This window comes from Drosophila hydei, unplaced genomic scaffold, assembly GCF_003285905.1.
Source record: "Drosophila hydei strain 15085-1641.00,03,60 unplaced genomic scaffold, DhydRS2 tig00000001-arrow-pilon, whole genome shotgun sequence".
Classification (NCBI taxonomy): domain Eukaryota; kingdom Metazoa; phylum Arthropoda; class Insecta; order Diptera; family Drosophilidae; genus Drosophila; species Drosophila hydei.
In genome coordinates this window covers 1,713,721-1,732,806 of record NW_022045643.1, presented here as the reverse complement: position 1 = coordinate 1,732,806, position 19,086 = coordinate 1,713,721, and the positions used below count along the sequence as shown (strand labels likewise).

The 19,086-nt window shown below is 47.3% G+C and overlaps 4 protein-coding genes across 10 annotated transcripts in view; 1 reads left to right on the top strand and 3 right to left on the bottom strand.

The window, feature by feature from the left end:
- Positions 1-33: 33 nt before the first annotated feature.
- On the top strand, positions 34-14,141 carry LOC111603049. 2 transcript variants are annotated; one of them, XM_023320503.2, is made up of 19 exons: positions 34-111; positions 1,068-1,356; positions 1,423-1,499; positions 1,557-1,701; positions 1,764-1,874; positions 1,928-4,622; positions 5,553-6,332; positions 6,391-6,833; positions 6,892-7,854; positions 7,922-9,523; positions 9,583-9,753; positions 9,814-10,563; positions 10,620-10,753; positions 10,808-11,561; positions 11,630-11,771; positions 11,831-12,189; positions 12,247-13,148; positions 13,203-13,646; positions 13,702-14,141. In XM_023320503.2, the coding sequence occupies exons 2-19, from the start codon at positions 1,228-1,230 to the stop codon at positions 13,820-13,822; spliced, it is 10,722 nt and encodes a 3,573-aa protein (XP_023176271.2). In that variant the 5' UTR covers positions 34-111; positions 1,068-1,227; the 3' UTR covers positions 13,823-14,141. The 2 variants fall into 2 exon arrangements, with proteins under 2 accessions (XP_023176271.2, XP_030079703.1); XM_030223843.1 differs by lacking the exon at positions 34-111 and adding an exon at positions 144-314.
- Positions 14,142-14,170: 29 nt separating this feature from the next.
- On the bottom strand, positions 14,171-16,601 carry LOC111603050 (golgin subfamily A member 6-like protein 22). Its single transcript, XM_023320504.2, has 4 exons — positions 15,379-16,601; positions 15,156-15,317; positions 14,757-15,094; positions 14,171-14,686 (listed from the first exon to the last, which is right to left on the bottom strand). The coding sequence occupies exons 1-4, from the start codon at positions 16,513-16,515 to the stop codon at positions 14,287-14,289; spliced, it is 2,037 nt and encodes a 678-aa protein (XP_023176272.2). The 5' UTR covers positions 16,516-16,601; the 3' UTR covers positions 14,171-14,286.
- Positions 16,602-16,712: 111 nt separating this feature from the next.
- LOC111603054 (vesicle-associated membrane protein/synaptobrevin-binding protein) lies at positions 16,713-17,598 on the bottom strand. The gene has a single exon (XM_023320511.2). It carries the CDS (start codon positions 17,457-17,459, stop codon positions 16,800-16,802), a length of 660 nt encoding a protein of 219 aa, XP_023176279.1. The 5' UTR covers positions 17,460-17,598; the 3' UTR covers positions 16,713-16,799.
- Positions 17,599-17,782: 184 nt separating this feature from the next.
- The window catches only part of LOC111603043 (sterile alpha and TIR motif-containing protein 1), a 38,766-nt gene continuing 37,462 nt past the window's right edge, over positions 17,783-19,086 (bottom strand). For 2 of the 6 annotated variants that reach the window (XM_023320483.2, XM_023320485.2), the window contains one exon: positions 17,784-17,975. In XM_023320483.2, the coding sequence (XP_023176251.2) occupies positions 17,891-17,975 (85 nt within the window). In that variant the 3' untranslated portion in view covers positions 17,784-17,890. Of the gene's footprint in view, positions 17,976-18,041; positions 18,287-19,086 lie in introns of those variants that run through there. The other 4 variants (XM_023320484.2, XM_023320482.2, XM_023320481.2 and 1 more) reach the window with 3 other exon arrangements.

The window sequence follows — 19,086 nt, the reverse complement described above, 5'->3', positions numbered from 1 at the left end:
TTAATCTGTACACATCGTAATACATCGTTGCTGCACAGCCAGCAACTATCGACCACAGCTGATTTCTGCAATAACAAAGCAGTTTTCAAAACACTTTTGTTTATAACAAAAGTACGCACGAACGCAAGCATATACACGGCCTCAGACCAAAGATTCCTTTAATAACAAACAAAAAAAATCAAGTTAATTGTGATAATTGTGAACCAAATCAACTGAGCTTACACCTAAAACCAAAATGGCGTATTAAATTGTTTTTGTTGCCTGTGGTTTTCCGGACTGTTTTTATTCTTTTTTTTTTCTTGTTTTTGTGCAAGGTCTGTTGATTTTGTGCTATTATATACTATGTATCAATGTACAAATACTCGTATATGACTGTGTCTATTTCATGACCAGCGTCAGAAAGAATTTACGCAGTTTAGAAATTGGACATGTTCGGTGTGAACATTGTTTATTGTTTTTTATGTTTACATCGCAGCTGTTGTTTTTATTGTTGTTTATGTTGGTGTTGATGCTGTCGTTGCCCGATAAGCGCATCTTTTTAATTGCTAAGCGGTCAATTCATTAATTATGTGTTGTCTATTGATCAAGCGCTGAAGTAGGCGTCGCGTGCAGCCTGCTTCTAGTTGGCTCGCTTATCGTCCATTCTGCGTGCATGAACCGTTACATTAACCGTTAAAGACACGCATCATTGCCAGCTGTTTACTCTGATGGCAAGCTGTATGTGATATGTGCCAGCCCCCTTCCCCATACAAATCATGCCACTGAGTACCCGGCTTTGAATTCGCTTGACAACCGAATGCAGTGGCATTTGTCTATAAATAGCAAATCGAATAGTTTTCCTGCATCAGCAACAACAACAACAACAACTGTAAAAGTTTCCATTGTCGTTCGTCCAAATAATCAGCTTCACCGGCCTCTGTCTTGCTGCTGCTGACTACTAATAATCTCCGCAAGCAAACGATGCTTTTTCCCCTCCCCATTTCGCCCCTCTCCCACGCATACGCACGCATATTTACACACAAATGCACTTAAATACTTATATTCGTAATTTACTTGTTTAATTACAGCTGGCAGGCAATCGCTAGTACTTTGCAGCCTTTCGTTCAGTTCTGTTCCAACGCTTATTGCGGCCACAACGTTGTCCGATGCTCGTGAAGACAGCAGCAGAAGAAGTAGCCGTAGCAGCAGCAGTAGAAGCAGAAGTCAGCAGGGATCGTGTGTTCTGTCATGGCCAACGAGCAGCAGCTGGAGGAGGAGCAACGTCAACTGCTGCTGCATACGCTGAACAGACTTTGGAGCCATTATCTGCACCCCTCCGACTCTGAGACAGTTGATAAGCAGGCAGCGAGTGTCAAGGTTTGTATGAAACTCGGATATCAATTTAATGTGTGCATTCGCTCACATTATCAGCTTCGCTTGCAGGAACACTGGCTCTGGCAATTGCTGTATAATTTTCAATACTTGGACGAGCAAACATTGCAAGATGCGCAGTTCAATAGGTAAGTAGAATGCAATGGAAGATAACACAACTTTAATTGAATTGCTTTACATTGCAGCAACTTCAATCAGCTGCCCGAAGAGCTGTGCTCCTATTTGCTGGAGCAGGTGTATCAAATCATCAGTGCAGCGAAACGTTCACAGGAATCCGAGCAATCAGACAAATGCATAATGCAGCTGCGCAAACAGCATAATCTAGCACAGGTGAATATTTATATATATGAATATAATATATGTATATAAACATTTTAAATGATTCATTGCAGCTTATTTTGAGCACACCCAGTGACTGCAATAAGATTTTGGCCCTGAGAACTTTTCTAACCAACGGCTTGGGTCAGCACTTGCTCGCCTTTCTACTACGCGTGCAAATTAAGGCAAGTATAGTAAGCCTCCATGTAGCATTGTTATCAGTAATTGTATTTTACAGCATATCGCTTCGCAAAAGAGCCTCTGCCAGTTGTGCATCAAACTGTTTCCCAATTGCAAATGGAGCGCAGAAAATGTACCACTGCAGCCGCTGACCAGCATTTCCCAGTTCATAGGCAGCTTTCACCTGAACTCACAGCGCAATAAAACGCGTCGTCAGCAACAGCAACAGCAGCAGCAGCAGGTACAGCAACAACAGCCGCAGCAACAACAGTTGCAGCAACAAGTGCAGCTACCTATTGAAATTATTGACAGCTTCGATGAATTTAAAAATGCTTCTAAAACAAGTGATGAACTGGCACTGCTGCTCATTCAGTTGCTTTCGCGCTGCGTCGATGCAGAGCAGGAGCCGCAGCTAAGTGTAACTGTGCACAACTTTGCGCTTGGACATTTGTGCAGCAGCTGCGTAGATGAGCGAGAGCAGGAGCTGGAGCTGGACCTGCCCGATCGCAAGAACGATGAGATTATTAAATTTGAGCTGCTGCAGCTGATTGCGCAGTGTGTCAACAATTTTTATATACACGAGCAGCAGCCCAGCTCCTTGGACTTCAACAGTCAATGCAGTCAACTGCTCTATGCGTTGGCTGCCAATCGCAGCAGCTCGATGCTCTCACATGCTGTGCTCTACATTATGTTTGGCACACTGCACAATCTGGTGGAGTTCGGTGCTCAGCAGCTGACTCAAATCGATGTGAAACACTTCGACACCTGTTTCGATGTGCTACAAGAGGCGGCTGCATCCACCACCTGCACCTCATTGCTCTTTCTACACATCTACAAGCTGCTGCTGCGCCTTACGGATCACTTGTCGCGCCAGGAACAGCAACTGCAGTGCCTTATGGAGAGCAGCACATCTAGTGCTTTGGTCAAGCAACAGCAACAAAATCAGCCACCACGCTACAAGCGTCTACGTCACAGTCAGCTGCATTGCACGGAGCGTTCGCTCACCTGTTACTTTCAAGGCAAACTATATCAATTGTTGCCCAATCTAGTGCCGGAGCTGCAGGAGCATACCGTGCGCTTGCTGCTACGCACCGGCAGTTGTTGCTGCCACTACAATGCGACCAACTATGCCACTTGTCTGCGTCTGGCTACCCAACTCTCCGGCAGCTATCAGAAATGCGCCTACAAGTTTCTCCACTACAACGTGCTGCACACCATCTTCGTGAAGCGTTCGCCACAGCATTGCGCCGTTTGCGAGGAAAAGCTCAAATCGCCAGCATTTCACACACAACTTCTGAGCATCTATAAGGATAGCTACCGAGCATTGTTAAACAGCGGCTCGATGCTGCTCTTCCTGAAGCATCTGAAACATATTGCCTATTTGCTATCTTATGATCTCGCAGCTGGCATTCTGGCTGAGGTGGCGTTGCCTGTTTTTCGGCAATACAAACAGCTCAGTGACTGCAAGACCAAGACGAATCCAGTGCACAAACTGCCGCGTCTGCAACTGCCCTGCAAGCTGGAAAACTATCGTATTCTACACGAATGTCTCAGCATTTTTGTGATGTACCTCAGCGACATACGACTTGTCAAGGCCTTCTACAACGAGGAGAACATTGGCTATATGCAAGACTTGTTGTGTGTGCCGGAGTTGCAACGCGGCGTCTGTGATCTCATCAAGGTGGGCATCGATAATATTGCCTTTCTAGGCGACAACAGCCACGAGCAGATCGCTCTGAGCCGTCGTCTCATACAACTGCAGTTAAATAGCAGCGATCGCGCCTCGCGATTGTTCCAAGCGCTGCTTCACAGATGCGCCAAGCGCTCGAATGTCAAATTCTGGCTGGAAGAGTCGGCCAATACATCGCTGTTAGAGGGACATAAGCCAGTAGATATTCTATATATAACCGCACTCCAGTGGACACTCAACTATGAGTTACTCAAGACCAGTCAACTGTTCTACAATGAGTTTGCCAAAATATACTCGATACCCGTGGAAATGACTGTTGACGATGACGACGACGCTGAGGAGGAGCAGCAGCAGCAACAACAGCAGCTGCCCCAGCTAGAGCAGGAGGAGAAGTTGCGGCATGGCGATAAGACAATCATTGACATACTCAAGCTCAACTACAATGCACTAAGTTGTTTCCTAATGCTGCCGAAAGCCGCAGTCGCCGTAACCTCAACCGCAGCGACAACCCCAGCGACGCCAACAATGCCGTCCATTCGTGGCTCAAGTTCATTGGAGGCGCTCGTCTCGCACGTACAGCTACCGCTCAGTCTGATGTCAGCCTCCGCGACGACTGCAGCCAGTTCGGACTATGCTGATTCCTCCTTGGACTACGCCTCAGTCATCAATAACTACGCGAAGCAGCCAGCATTGCCATCCTTTCTGCAGCAATTGCAGTCTAGCCAACCCGACGAGAGTATTGTGCTCTTCGACATACGCGGAAGCCAACCCAATAACAATAACAACAGCAAAGTTGAATCAGTGCCACTGGCACTAACCAGCGTTGTAGCAGAGGATGAGGTAGCTGCAGCGGGACTAATTAGCAAGCTGTTTAATATTGTCGGCTCGCTATTCGGAGGGAGCACGGCCTCCCCCGAGCAACGTGCCACACCGGAGCCAAGCCTGGACATCGATGCAGATTTGTTTTGCCTCTACGAGCCGAATGGGGAGTGCAAGAAACTGTTGCTAAAACTCTTCGAGGCGACCATGGCCATATGCATCAAGGGCTTTCAGAACGAAGAAGGTGAGTTGGCCACACACCACAAAAGAGTGTGAACTTGGGAATGGGCGCTTAAGTGCTTAGAATACCCTACAGCTCTAGGGTAAATAAGTGAGCTCCAGCCACATGTGATCAAATGTGAATATGATTTGGCTGCGTAATTAGAAATTTCTATATTTATAGCAGCTTAGAAATTCGAACTAATTTGTTTGAATAATTCCAAACCCGTTTGTAGTTTTGATTTATATGCCACAGTCCACGTCATCTAGGTAGCTCTATGTCATGTAGTTATGCTACCTAGCTCTTCCAGTTCTGGTTCTGGCTCTGGTGCTGTTCACATTCCGCGGCTAATGCGTTTCCAATGCAATCGACATCGCTGACTAAGGCTAGCGAAGCCTTAGCAGTGCCCATGAGGCGAGAACAAAGCGCACACATTCACACACACGCGGGCTTAGAGCGAAGAGGTGAGACGTGATGACTGTAAACCTCATAACGGTGCTTTGTGGTTCCTCCAAGAGTTAATTATAAGCCAGTCGAGTTAGCCAGTTAGTCAGTCAGTCAGTCGGGCAGGCCCTGAGTTACTTTGCCATAATACGAGCGCTTACAACGCGTGTATCTGGCCTCCGACGAGATTGAATTTCTATCTCTCAGTATACGTGCGTGTGTGTGTGTATGTGTGAGTGAGTGGGGGTGCGTGTGTGTGCGTGCGGTTGCACACGTTACAGACGTATTGACATGGATACTGGAGCATTCCATACGCTCCGGCAACAGCAGACAGCACTTTTGCTTTGGCGCTCGGCCAACGCTGACGAAGTCGTCATCTCCAGCGATCTCTGTCGATGTTTTCACAAGATAAGCGCGAGCACAAGAATCTGGCTATTTCTTATCTAATAGTAGCTGTCATATCTCGTATCTCTTGATCAACGGCGATTCTCTTTCATTTCGTCGTTGCAGTTGAGAAGATGCAGAAGCACCTGCGCAAGCTAAAAGCCATCATATTGAGCAATGCCTCCAACGACTGGACGGAGCACGGCGAGCAGCATGCCCGGGACAATGCTGTCATACAGACGCTGCAAACGCTGCTCAAGATAGCCGAACTCTCAAGCACACATAACGAGCCAGCAGGCGTTGTGGCGAACAGCCCAACAGACGCGTCCGCACAGTCACGACCACGTGCGCGCTCCTTCAATAGTGGCTGCGTCGAGTTGCCCAGACAGCAGACCGTTAAGTTGCCGGCCAAAAACTCGCTGGCCACTCCGCCCACACCGCGAAGACGACCCACTTCGAGCGATGCGGCCATGGGAGATGCCGATTACTTTTCCACACGCGCCTCGCTCAGCTGTGCCGCCGACAGCGAGCTGGAGCTGAGCGAGAACGAGCAGGAGTTCTATCTGACTGCTGATGAGGGCTACGAGGCAGATGGCGAAATAGCCGAACTAAGCGAATCCGAATGCGAATTGAATGGCGGAGGCCCGGTGGCCAATGAATCGTGGACACCTTTCCAACCCTCTTCGCGCTATCGTAGCCACATTATGCACGAAGGCTTGAGCCAGCTGGTGGTGCAGATGCTGGTGGAGCTGTCGCTGATCTGCATGCGTCAGCCAGCCGGCTGGACAGACAGTCTAACACAGTTGGCCAATCGATTGTTTGTCATTCGCGACTATCTGGGCGGACCTCTGTGCCTTCTGCGAGGATTTGCGCCTGTGCTCAGCAGCAGTGATCCCAAATTGAGAGGTGAGGGCGAGTGGATATCCATATATATAATCTCCTTTCATAAAAAGTACTTCCACAGAGCTGCAGCAATCGATATTGGAGCTCATCAGCCATCTGAATACGCCAGATGTCCTCAACTGCTACTTTGGGATTCTGGCCAGCAAGCAGCCGCCGGTGGAGTTGCTGATGCGGCACATGCATCACATTTGCGCTGGTGGCTTGCGTCGTGCTCAACCCTGCATGGAGCTAGAGTTTCCCATTACAATCGATGGGAAAATTGTCATCACAGCGGATCCGTTCGTCAGCGAGCAAATTGAGCGCGTGCGCTTGCAGCATCAGCGCTGCCAAGCAACGACTTTGTTTACGCGCGCCGCCTGCATTATTCCAGTGACGCAGACGCGCCTCTGGCAGCCGGATGGGTTGACGCTGTCGCTCTGGCTTGAGGTTAAGGGTCAGCAAATGCATCGCAGCTTCACACAACTGAACGATGATGAGACGCGCTACTCTGGCGAGGATTCAACAGTGAGTAGAGTCTTCTATTTGCTTCATATATTGATCTAATGAGTTTCATTCCTTCCAGAGATGCCATCTCGTTTCGCTAGGCAGCAGCGCGGCAATGCTTAGTATTTATATAAGCAACAATTTGCAGCTAATGTTCGAGCTGGTGCGACCTAATGAACCGTTGCCGGCACGCGTCGAGGAGCACATAGAGGCCAGCAGCAATGAACTGCCGCCGCAGTCGAACAGCGGCAGCTTCCGTCATGCTCTGAAGCAAACAAAAATGGCGCTGCTCAGCAGCTTTGGTCAGATGCACTTGCTCAACGGCAATCAGACGGGGCACGAGGGCGGCGGCTACTGCGATGGCGCCAGTGTGCAGCTCCAACAGCCGCGACTGCCACGCAACAAATGGACGCATCTGGTGTTTGCGCTGCAGCAGCAGGCAGATGGCCTGCAAGTTGGCGTCTTTGTAGATGGCCTAGAGCAACAGACTCTGAGTCTACCCTTTCACAATTTGCGCTTTGCCTCGCGCAACCACAGCTTCCAGATGCTGGCTCTGGGCGAGGGCATACCTGCGAAAAACGGGGTTAGCAACAGCAGCTCATCGCGGTCCACACTTGATGGAAGTGCGCCACGCTATGCGCTGTCCAATGTGGTGCTTTTCAAACGTCGCCTGGACGATCACAATTTGCTGCTCAATCTAACAGCTATGGGACCGGACTTCACCGAATTCACCCAGTGTCAGGTGGCCAATTGGAAGCCGAACTACGGACATGTGCAGGTTGGCAAGCTGTCTACTTGCAACTTTGGCAGCCATACAGACTGCATGAAGGTGCTACGACAAGCGCGCGTTTTGGTCTACGCAGCTCAGCAGCCGCATCTGGTCATGTGCCACGATGTCAGCCAAGAACTAGACATGGCGTGCTATGGACAACCCCAGGGACACATGCTCTACGGTGAGCTGTTGCAGCATCAGCCGCAGACGCTGCAAACTGCGGTGCTACTCAGTGGCGGGCTGTCGACCATGCTGTATCTTTTTGCCAGAGTAAGCTATAACGTCTTTTATTAAAACAGTTTCAGTATAACTAATCCACTCATTTGACATCCCTCAGATTGTGGAGATCTCTAGCACAGCCAGCACCCAAGCCTTGGCGCTGGACTTGCTGCTCCAATTGGCTCATTCGGATGCGCAGCTATACACCGAGTTTCAGCGTCAGGATTATCTGGCGCTCATTGGCTACGTTATCAAATCGGAACGCTGCTCCAAGGATGTACAACTACTGCGCAGCATTATTAACAATGCCTGCTCTCAGCCTGTGATCAGTCGCAAAGGCGACGTGCTGCACGTGAATGATAATACGACGGCCAGTCTTATCTATCCGCGCCTGCTGCTTGCTGTGCTGCAACGTTACTCGGACTGGCATCGCTCTGGTGCCACCCATTCGGATGTGCTGGACATGTTGTTTCGCTGCCTACTAGCTCTCAGCCGAGACAAGCATCCGCAGCGGGATTTTAACATGGAGCAGCTGCAAAAATCTGGTCTGTTGCGCGCGCTACTCAATCTATGCAAAGTCTATGTCATTGAATCGCCCAGCCCGGTACATATATCGCCCTATGCTGCCGAGTGCTTTGTCCAGATCTTGGCCGTGTTTGCTGGCTCTCCGCCGGCGCCTTCATTGTTAGACGAAATGATGAAGCTGCTGCTGTTGCTTCATCGACCCAGCGAGTGTTATGTCACGCACGATCGTACGTATTTTTACTTTCTGTTGACGCCACAGATGCCAGTGAAGGAACGCTCTGTGGTGGCTGCCAATTTGAGTCGCGTGACCACATCCTTTCGGCGACAGACACAGCCGCCAGTCCAAGAAGCTGATCCAGAACGCGCGGAACGGATTCGCCGCCTGCGTCGACTACACCAGGCTGCTTCCGTTTACAGACGTGGTCTCACTGAAATGGAGGATCAGCTGGAGATTATAGCCGACTGCTCAAATCTCAACAAAGCTGCCCTACGCCTGCTGAACCCGGCGGAGGCGACACGCTGGCGAGTCAAGTTTAAGCGTCGCTTTCCCACCCCCAGCCAAAGTCCCAAGCGCAGTCCCAAACGAAGCCCCCTGAAGGTCGCACGCAGACGTGCCCATGCGCATGCAAAGTGCTGGCAACCTTCGGTGCACAGCACGCCTAGCTCTACGCACGTATCGCCGCTGCCTAGTCGCAAAACCGACTTTTACGATCAGATGGGCATCGTGACGCTGCAGCAGCGATTGCTCATGCTGCTTAAGGACTTCCTGTGCCTGTTGCCCGACTCTGCCGTGGATGAGGTGCTGCGTCATTATGTGAAACTCGAATTTCTACTGGTGCTGGCCAATCAACGCAGCTGCTCGGTGCGCACCGCCATCATTCAGCTGCTTGCGGTGCTGACCAAGCGTTTGGCTCCAGCAGAATTGGCCGCTGCTTCAAAGCAACTGTATCCACTGCATCTGGCCAATCAGTTGACCATTCATGGCAGCGATGTGGCCATGTTTGAGGCGTGTCTCTCCTGGATTAGCGATCTGCATGGCAATCTCACAGATATGATTAGCTCTGATGTCGCCTTAGGCATACGACAGCGCTTTGGTCTGCAATCCTTGTTAGCCATTTCGATGGCTCTAGGCAACAGCAGCTGGAGCTCAGAACCGCAACGTGTGTTCAAGGCACTGTTGCGTCTCTATCTGCAGGTTAGTGCATTGCTTAGTCCACGTAAATGTTGTGCTCATACTTCTTCATCTCTTTACAGAACCCCGATGAGCAGCTTGGGCTCGTGGAAGCAGGTCTGCTACAGTGCACCGTCAAAGCGCTGCACCAGCTTTATACGCTGCGCCTAGGTCAGCCCAATATGGATCAATCCATTGTGGAGCTGCTGAGTGGCATTGGCGAGCGAGCGCTTAAATCTGTAGGACAAATCAATGTGAGTTGCTGCTCAAATCAACTGTGACCATAATCTAAATTTTATATTCTAATGTAACAGCTCGTCTGGGACATATTGAATATGCTGGCCTTCTATCAGGACAAACAGCCGCCGCTGATTGTGCGCAGCTTCCGTACGGTGCAGGCTCAGCTGCAGTTCCAATGGCTCAACCTCTTCTTCGAGGCTTGCACTGGGAGTGGCTGCAGCAATGGCTATCGCTTGCGCAGCAGCCTGTCCGACTGCTCACTCAGCCAGACGGAGTGTCGTACGCGCATGGAGCTGCTTATTGATCGCTGCACTCAATTCTTTACGACAGGTGGCAGCCAGTCCAATGGCAGCAGCTATGTGGCCAGCAGTCAGGAGCTGGCTCTGTTCGAGCTGCTCGTATCCTTTGGCATAGCCAACAATCAGCGCTGCAACAACTTTATTGCTTGGGGTCTGCAGCCGTCGCGGCCACGAGATTTACGCGCTTACATCGTGGATGCCTTGTGGCGTACATGCCAGGACGAGTTTCATCCCGCAATCATATGCGATGTGAAGATGATCAAAGCACTGCTGTGGCTCAGCTTGATGGAGGATGTGAAACCACCCATAGAGAATTTGCCACGCCTATGCAAGGCGCTGGGCATCAACGAGAATGATTCCACTTGGAATCTGGAGCATGAGCTGGAGCGCCTGGAGCTAAATCGCACCACTCTGGCAGCCAAGCAGAAGCAACTGCTGGAGAAGACGCTCTATAAGTTTGAACCGCTCGTACAGCATTGCATTGAGACCTCCATGGTGACCACCAGGCGCGTGGCAGAGCTGCAGGTGAGATGCCTTGTTAGGTTCGGTAGTGAAGTTGCTTAAGTTTTATTTATTTATAGAATGCGGAACGCAAGCTGCTGATGTGCCACATGAAGGACTATGATGACACTACCACCTACACCAAGTGGTTGGAAATTATACGCCGCATGGCCCACGAAGGAGCGCCTTGGCACTGCAACGAGCGTGCTGAGTGGTAAGTGAATGACTTCGCTTCATATCTTAAATCAACTAATATGGATTGATGCAGTTCCTGGGAACTGGATGACACGGAGGGACCATCGCGTGTTCACACACGCTTACGGCGCTGCCATTTGGATATAGATCGGCGATTCTTTATGAACGACTACTGCCCAGGGCAGGGTCAGCGCGAGGAGAAGGATCAATACATGCGTCCCCTGGACTATTTGATAGCCAGCTACGATCAGCAGTTGAACATATCGCTCAACTCGCAAATACTCTACAATTTTGCGGCAAAATTTTTGCCCGTTGATGGTGAGATCGATGGCGAGATTATTATAACCGATCTGAAGCTCTATTTTCTGGCCACATATCGTTGTAAATACTTTAATGTGAACTGTGATATATCAAACATAACTGAAATCTGGCTGAAGCGCTACCAGCACCAGGAAAAGGCATTTGAAATATTGCTCGACAGCAACAAGTCGCTGTTCTTTTCGCTGCAAAATGCCGACGACTGGAAGATTATGCGCGAGGTATTCTGTGATAAAATTGTAACCATGCCGGACAATGCCAAAGTGCTGGCCATAACGCAGCAGTGGCGCGAAGGCCTGCTAACCAATTGGGAGTATCTGATGACACTCAATCAAATAGCTGGACGCACCTACAACGATCTCATGCAGTACCCAGTCTTTCCCTGGGTGCTGGCCAACTACAACTCCGAGTGCCTAGATTTGCGCCTAGCGCAAAATTTTCGACGACTGGCGCGACCTATTGCGGTGCAGCTGGAGAAGAACGAGCAGCACTACATAAACAATTATGCGGTAAGTTAAGCAGGTCGAGGAAATATCTTTTAACTATTCATGTATTCATCTGTATATGCTTTTAACAGTACATCGAAAGCACGAATACGAATATGGGCTCATTGATCTTGAAGCCGTATCACTATAGCTCCCACTACTCAAACTCTGGCACCGTGCTGCACTTTCTGGTGCGCGTGCCGCCTTTTACCAGCTACTTTCTGCGCTATCAAGGTAAGGTCCTATTTAACCAGCAATCGCTCTTCGACTAATCATATTATGCACCTAAACAGATAACAACTTTGACCTACCGGATCGCACTTTCCATGCACTGAACACCACATATTGCCTGGCCAGCCAGGACAGTTCCACGGATGTCAAGGAGCTTATACCAGAGTTCTTTTGCCTGCCTGAAATGTTTGAGAATTTTGAGCGCTTTAATTTCGGCTGCCGACAAAATGGCGAAAGGGTTGAAGATGTCACACTGCCAGTGTGGTGTCAACGAGATCCGCGTCTTTTTGTGCTCATCCATCGACAGGCACTAGAATCAGAGCTGGTTCGCAATGAGCTGCATCACTGGATCGATCTAATATTTGGCTTCAAGCAAACAGGAGAAAGCGCTGTTGAAGCCATTAATGTGTTCCATCCAGCGGTGAGTTAGAGAATCTTATATATTCCATGCATATATCATAATTCTTTTATTTTCCAGACCTATGCCGTTTTCCTCGACTCGGAAATTAGCGATCCCATTGAACGTGAGGCAGTCAAGACCATGGTGAAGACATATGGCCAGATGCCACGGCAACTATTCAAGTTGCCACATCCCTCCAGCAAAGCGCTGGACTATGCTTTAGTGGACACGCCCATTGTGTCCAGTGTAAAGGGATTGCGTTGGGGTGTCTACGTGGGCTCGCCACAGCTGAAGGTGCCATCGTGGGCAATTATACATAAAATACCTGGCACCGAAAATCTCATCAGCTTCAACAACACTAATGTGGTATATGCCTTGCCGGCGCGTGCCGGTGTCATGCAGGGAGCTGAACCGGATACCTACAATGTGATTTCCTGGGGCTACGACGATCGCATTGTGCGCATTCAGCCACTGAACAAGCCGCAGGCGAAGCCCAAGAATCTGTTATATAATGACAGTTTTGATGACATCAGCGCATGTGGCTGTGATGTGAACTCTAATCAGCTCTGGTTTGGTCACAAATCTGGTCGCATTAGCGTCTACAAGTGCGCCAGCGGCATGGATAGCCAGCAGCGTGCGCCCACCAAGAGTCGTCAGAGTTATGTGCGTGGATTGCGTCTATCCTACAATTCAGCATTTCGCAAGATGACCACCAAGAGCACAGGCTCTGGATCGGGTGCTGAAACATCCGATGACTTGGGCAATTTGCATCCCACAAACTCGTCTGTCTCTGTGTCCTCCTCAGGCGTTTCGTGCAACGGCGATGCACTGCAGCGCGATGGTGCTGACCTAACCTGGTTGGGTCCCACGTTTCTGGTACGGCACTCAGATGAGATCACTTGTATTGCACTTTCCGTGGAGTTTAAGATTGCTGTGACCGCCGGACGTGATGGCATTGCCGTCATTTGGGATCTCAATGAGTAAGTTGCTCGGCATCTAAACGATTTCATCCACTAATCGCTTACCTTACTTAGCTGGAGCTATGTTCGAACTATTGCACGTCCTGCGGAGATTCATCAGTCGCCCATCACGCATGTCGCCATCAGTCCCACCCTGGGCGACATTGTCACCGTGCATACAATGCCACAACAACCAACTAATGTAGCTGCATCTCTTGCGAAACAGAGTGCAGCGGACGAATGCTTCGAGGTAACGGAGGAGAGCCTGGATGATTTTGTCAACGTCAATATCAATCCCAATGGCAAATCCATACTGCGCCTACACTCAGTCAACGCACGTTACGTGCAACATCTGGTGCACGAGGATCGCATCCAAGCTGTATGCTATTCATACATCAAGGAAGGCGTTGGCGTCAATGTCATAGCCACCGCTGTGGAGGGCGGCTTCGTCCGCTTCTGGTCCAGTTGGAATCTGAGCTTCGTCAGCGAACTAACAACAGGCACGTCGCCCATACACAGGTGAGCTAATCTCTTGTCTTAAATAGACAGCGGATTAAAGTATTTTTGCTTGCAGCATCATTTACTCCACACATCAGCATTTGGTGGTGTTAACCAAGGACTCCCACATCCAGGTTTGGGAATCGGAGGGTCTCTACGGCAACGCACCGAAGTTTCCTCAAATTGTTTATAAATAATAACACAAAACTAAACCTACAATTAAACTCAAAGCATATCAATGACAGACACATAACCAGAGTAGCTGATGAATCAAAATGATATCGAGCCCGGGTCACATGGATTTCAATTCAGTAACTAGCGACTGGCCTCAATTAAATACATATACACACATATTAGTTTTATAGCCATAGGTACATAAAGCTATTAAAATACATTTTTCTACCAAACAATTTTTATAATTTATAAATTTTTGGTTTGTTTTCTTTTATCTGTTCTGGCAGCTTACAAAGTTTGCTACGCTGCCTTAAAACGTTGCAATTATAAAAGAGCAATAAATTTTATGAAAATATAAAACAATTTACTTTCACAACTTCGAAGTAAAAAGGGGTACAAAAATAGAAGCCATTCCATGTGGCTACATTGAAAATCAGACTATCAAACTATTTACTACAGGTTAAATTAATTCTAATTTTTATAATTATCAGGACTTCCAGGGCGGTGGCTTGGAACCGCTGTTGGAATTTCGCTTCTGTGGCTTGGCGTTTTGCCTGGCGTTCATGGCAAGAATCTTATCAAGCTTATCGAAATCACTTGGCGATTTGCTCAACAGCAGTTCAATGTATGCTTGCAGCTTATCCATGGGAGATGGAGGATCCTTTTTGGCCGCCAAATCCAGATTGTTCTTCTCAGTGTTGTTGCTACGTTGAGTTTTACTTGACTTGGGCGTATCGGCAGAGTGACGCGCATTGTTTAAATCCGGCGACTCGCTATCCGTCTCGCCACTTGTCGTCTGAAACGTGTGATTGGGCGAGGTGAGTATGGCCAGTGCCTGTTGCCATTGAGCTTCCATTACGCCATGCAGCTTTTCCGCAATGTCCGCACTGTCAGCAGAATGAAATATTTATAAATATTTATATATGTAATATATATCATCTATATAATCTGACTCACCGCTTTGTCTTGTAGCAGCTGAGCTTGAGTTCCAGCTCGTCTATTTTCTTAGATGCATTTGCCAGCTGCAATCGGTAGAGTTCCACCTCTTCATTGTGCTTTTCCTGTATGAGATTCAACTCCTGGTTGTTCTTCTCGTTGATCATCTCCAACTGCTTGACAGCTCGATCGGCTATCAGATGTTCACGCTCGCGTGCCTCTGCCTTCAGCACCTCCTCCGATTTGTCCAGCTGTGCTTGAAATTCTTGCAACTTTTTGGCCACCACATTTTCCATTTGCTGCTGGTAATGTTGCTTCAAAGATTTCTGCTGAACTTCCAGCTTTTTCTTGAGATTTGCCTGAAAGGAAGTAACCAAAATGAAGCATTGAAGTCATTCAAATGAGCTGCTTGATAGTTACCTCAATGTCGGTAAGATTCGCCAGGGCCTCTTGCATGGACTTGCGCTGCAATTCCAGATTATCTGCGCGCGTCTTTTGCTTCTGATGATACTCTTGCAACATTTCCTTTTGATGTTGTAGCGTGGACTTATCCTTTTCTAGTTCTTCTACGCGGCCTTTCAGCTGTAGGCACAAAAACTTCTTTAAAGATAGGAAGCGAATAGAAAGTAAGATTCGATTTTACCTTCTCCTGCTGATAATCCGCCTTGGCGAACTTATCCCGCAGCTTATTCTGCTCGGCATGGGATAGCTCTTCGGCACGTTTGCTGCTTTGCAGCTGCAGCTCGACTTGCTCTAGTTTCTGCAGTGTCTCGCTGGCCTGTTGGTTGGAGCGCGCTAGCTCAGCCTCCAGTTTGTCTATCTTCTCTTGGAACTTGGTCGCCAGGCCCACTGCCTGAGATAGCTCATGCTGCAACGATTCGCATCTGTCGCGATTGTCATTGCGCTCTGTTTCCAACCTATGCACCGAGTCGCGCATATGCTGAACCTCAAAGTTAAGCGTCTTTAGTTGTTGCTCTGCCTGCTGCAAGGCGCTGTCCTTTGTTCGATCGACCTCTATGGCCACCGAGATGCGCTGCTGATACTCCAGCAGCTGTGTCTGCAACGCTTGTACCATTTTCTCCAAGTGCTGACGGCGTAGCTGTTCTTCCTTGAGAGAAGTGCTGCCCTGCTGTCCAGACATATTATTTGGTATGACAGTGCCTGCCAGATTGCTTTTGCCCCATAGCTCGCTTAGACTGATGAGTTTGTTTTCATTTCCCATAGATACGGACGCACCCAGTCGTATGCTGGGCAATGAAGTCGCTGTCTGCTGCGAGTCCTGCGCCTGCATCGAATAGCCACGCATGCGCAAATGATCATCGCTGTAATGCTGCTGCTGCTGTTCGTGCTGTTGCTGTTGGGGCCAGGCATTGTTGTCCTCCAGATAATTATCGATTTCCAGCAATATATTCTCCTCCAGCCGAGGATCGCCCTTGGGCGTCGAGTGTACCATGCCGTGCGGTCGACTGCCCAAGGCAGTGCGCACTGTACTTGACGAAATTGTGGATAGATCAGAGGGCGCATCAAAGCGTCGCTGTTCTTCCAGCTGCTCCAGCTCCATGTTTTGTAAACGCGCATTTATGTGATTCAATTCCGACTTCTTGCCGGGCAACAAAAACTGATACGCAGCTGTTGTAGACGCTGGCAGCGGCAGAGGCGGCGGCGGCATAGCGAGTGCATCTGCCTCAGCAGCTGCGCTCATCTTGGCCACCCGCGTTGTATAGTAATTGGGCGGTATTAGCAGCAACAGATCAGTATCGTCCGTATCGGTATCACTCATTACTCACAACATGATTAATAATTAACTTTGAATTAAATAGCAAAACATTTAAATACAGAAACGAAGCGTATCAAGCGCTCGTTGCTATAGATGCAAGTAAACAACGGTGTTGCCAGACTGCCAAATTTGGCTTGCCAGCGCTGCCACACAACTAAATTGAGTTGACGCCATAACCAGTGTTGAATAACTGTTGGATTGCAAACATCTCAACAAGTTGGCGCGCTGTACATTTTATTTAAAGTATTGTGTATTGCGTTAATGGCACATTTCATGCGTGAATCTTTTTACATGAATTTTTTAGCGACCCATCCACCTACAATGGCAGCAAGCAGCATAGCAACTGTGGCCACAAATATCCAGAATCCACTTCCCTTCTGCTTCTGCAGTTTTATATCTAATAACTCACGCTGCTCGTCCTTTTCTTTGGTGATCGTCTCGACCTGTTGCATCAAATGTTGGCGGTCTTCTTCTAGCACATTCACTTGTTCCAGTAGATTTGTCAACGGATCCAAGTTATCCTTATCCTGATGCTCACTAATATTTTGTATCTTGTCTGAATACGACTTTTGAACACCTTCCACTTGGCTATCGATCAATTTGACTTTTAGCTTGGTATCCCAGATGGTTGATGGACTGATATTCTTCCAGAACTCGTGCAAATCACAAATCGGATCGCTCGCATCGGCTGCCTGCATCATGAACTTGTGGCGATGCGCATAAATGTCATTTGAGACCGGATGGACGAATATATCAATGGCGATCTTCTCCTCGGGCTGCACGAGACCAACGTTGGGCCGCACGAAGAACAAACGCGGCGTTGTTGTTTTCAGTTTAAACGCAACGCGCTTCTGCTTGCTAGGATTGAAAACCATAATTTTCTTGCAAACGGCTCGATTGAAGGGCCCTTCGAGAATTAGCTCGTCGGCTGGCTCCACGATCAACATGGCACTTAATTTAAATGATGTCCTGCCTACTACAAGCTCTACAACTCCTATAAAAATAAAAAGATCTAATTTCTTATTTCCACCAAAATGTATCTCAACGTTACGAAATATTGGTCACGACTAACAAGCCAAGCATACCGAAATCTCTGACAGCAAACAGAACGCAAGGCCTACTGCGTCGCCAACAGGGAGTTCTCTGTAGACATTGACAGTTGGTGTATATTGGCTTGCGCAAATGTGTAGATAACTCGACGAAAGTTAAGGATTCAAAATATATATATTTTATCATCTGTTAAGTATGATTGAAACAGCGAGACTTGGGATATTTCCTTACAGATCACTTTTACTTGTTGCTCGTTTCGTTGCTCTTTTTCGAGTACATTTATAGATAATTATCGAGTATTTCAATTAGTTGAATATGTTTCGTCTAACTACCAAAATATCATGCGGCCAGCGTTGGGGGATGTTGCCTTGGACAGGATAATTTCGGATAGTTCAGCATCCTCCAGTTCGTTGCTATAATATATACATATTTTTACTGATTTATTTTAGGGACGATTGACATGAGAAACAGTTAGTTAGTCTGTTTTGTGCATATGAACATATACACATTTATTGATTATTGATTTTGTAATAAATAACAATGAATGTTTTGCTTGGTCGCAACAGCCGGACGCGGACGACGAATCACCCTGTGATGCGTTGACAGTTTCTTGGATGTGTAGAATGATGAGTTCTTGGGTTCTTGAATTCGAATCGGTTAAGTGCGGGGGCGGGGGCACAGCCACAACAATAACAACAAGTACAACAAATTGCGCTCTTATGGTCTACAAATAAAAGATCAAATAAAAAAAAGAAAAGAAAATAAAAGAAAAGAGAAAAATATGTGTGAAACCCAATAAAATTAAAGTTCCGCATAACTGATTGACAAACAACGAGTATTAGACAAGAACAAGAACAAGAACAAGAACAAAACAAAGAAGACATTAGTTTATATATATACTACATATATATAACAGTAAGAGATGAACATGCGTATGATATAGTTTTTGGGAATGGCTGTTAAAGCGGAGCGCATAGATCACATGAGTGGGGCAAAGACAATAAGACACAAGAATGCTTTGAATGGTTCACATTTTATTTAAGACTAATCCAATTTGTAGGCACTATTTCGTTATTAAGTATATATATATATAACTGTATATATTGCAAAAATCAATAAAAATTATGCCTTAAGTCTCGTTTGCTAAAAATTATAAAATATTGTACAGCATTTAGTTTCGGCTTGCATTTTTTAAAAATCAATTTTTTTTTTGTATATTTTTATATATCACTTAAATATTTTTTTTTTTTGATTTTTTGAAATTTTTTCGGACGGTTACAAGAAAAAAAAATTGCATTTTGAATAGAAATTTTACAATTTTTGATAATAAATATTAGGCGTAACTAAAATTAATCGAGTGATTTGTATTTTTGTTTCTTGTATTTAAAATTAGTTTAGTTTTTGTGTTTTTTATGTATATATAAATTATGTTTTAATTTAAGTGCGCAGTCGTTAAGAGTAGTTTATAAATTAGTTTTTTGCAATTTAAATTCGTTTTTTTTTGTATTTTTTTTCAACTAATCA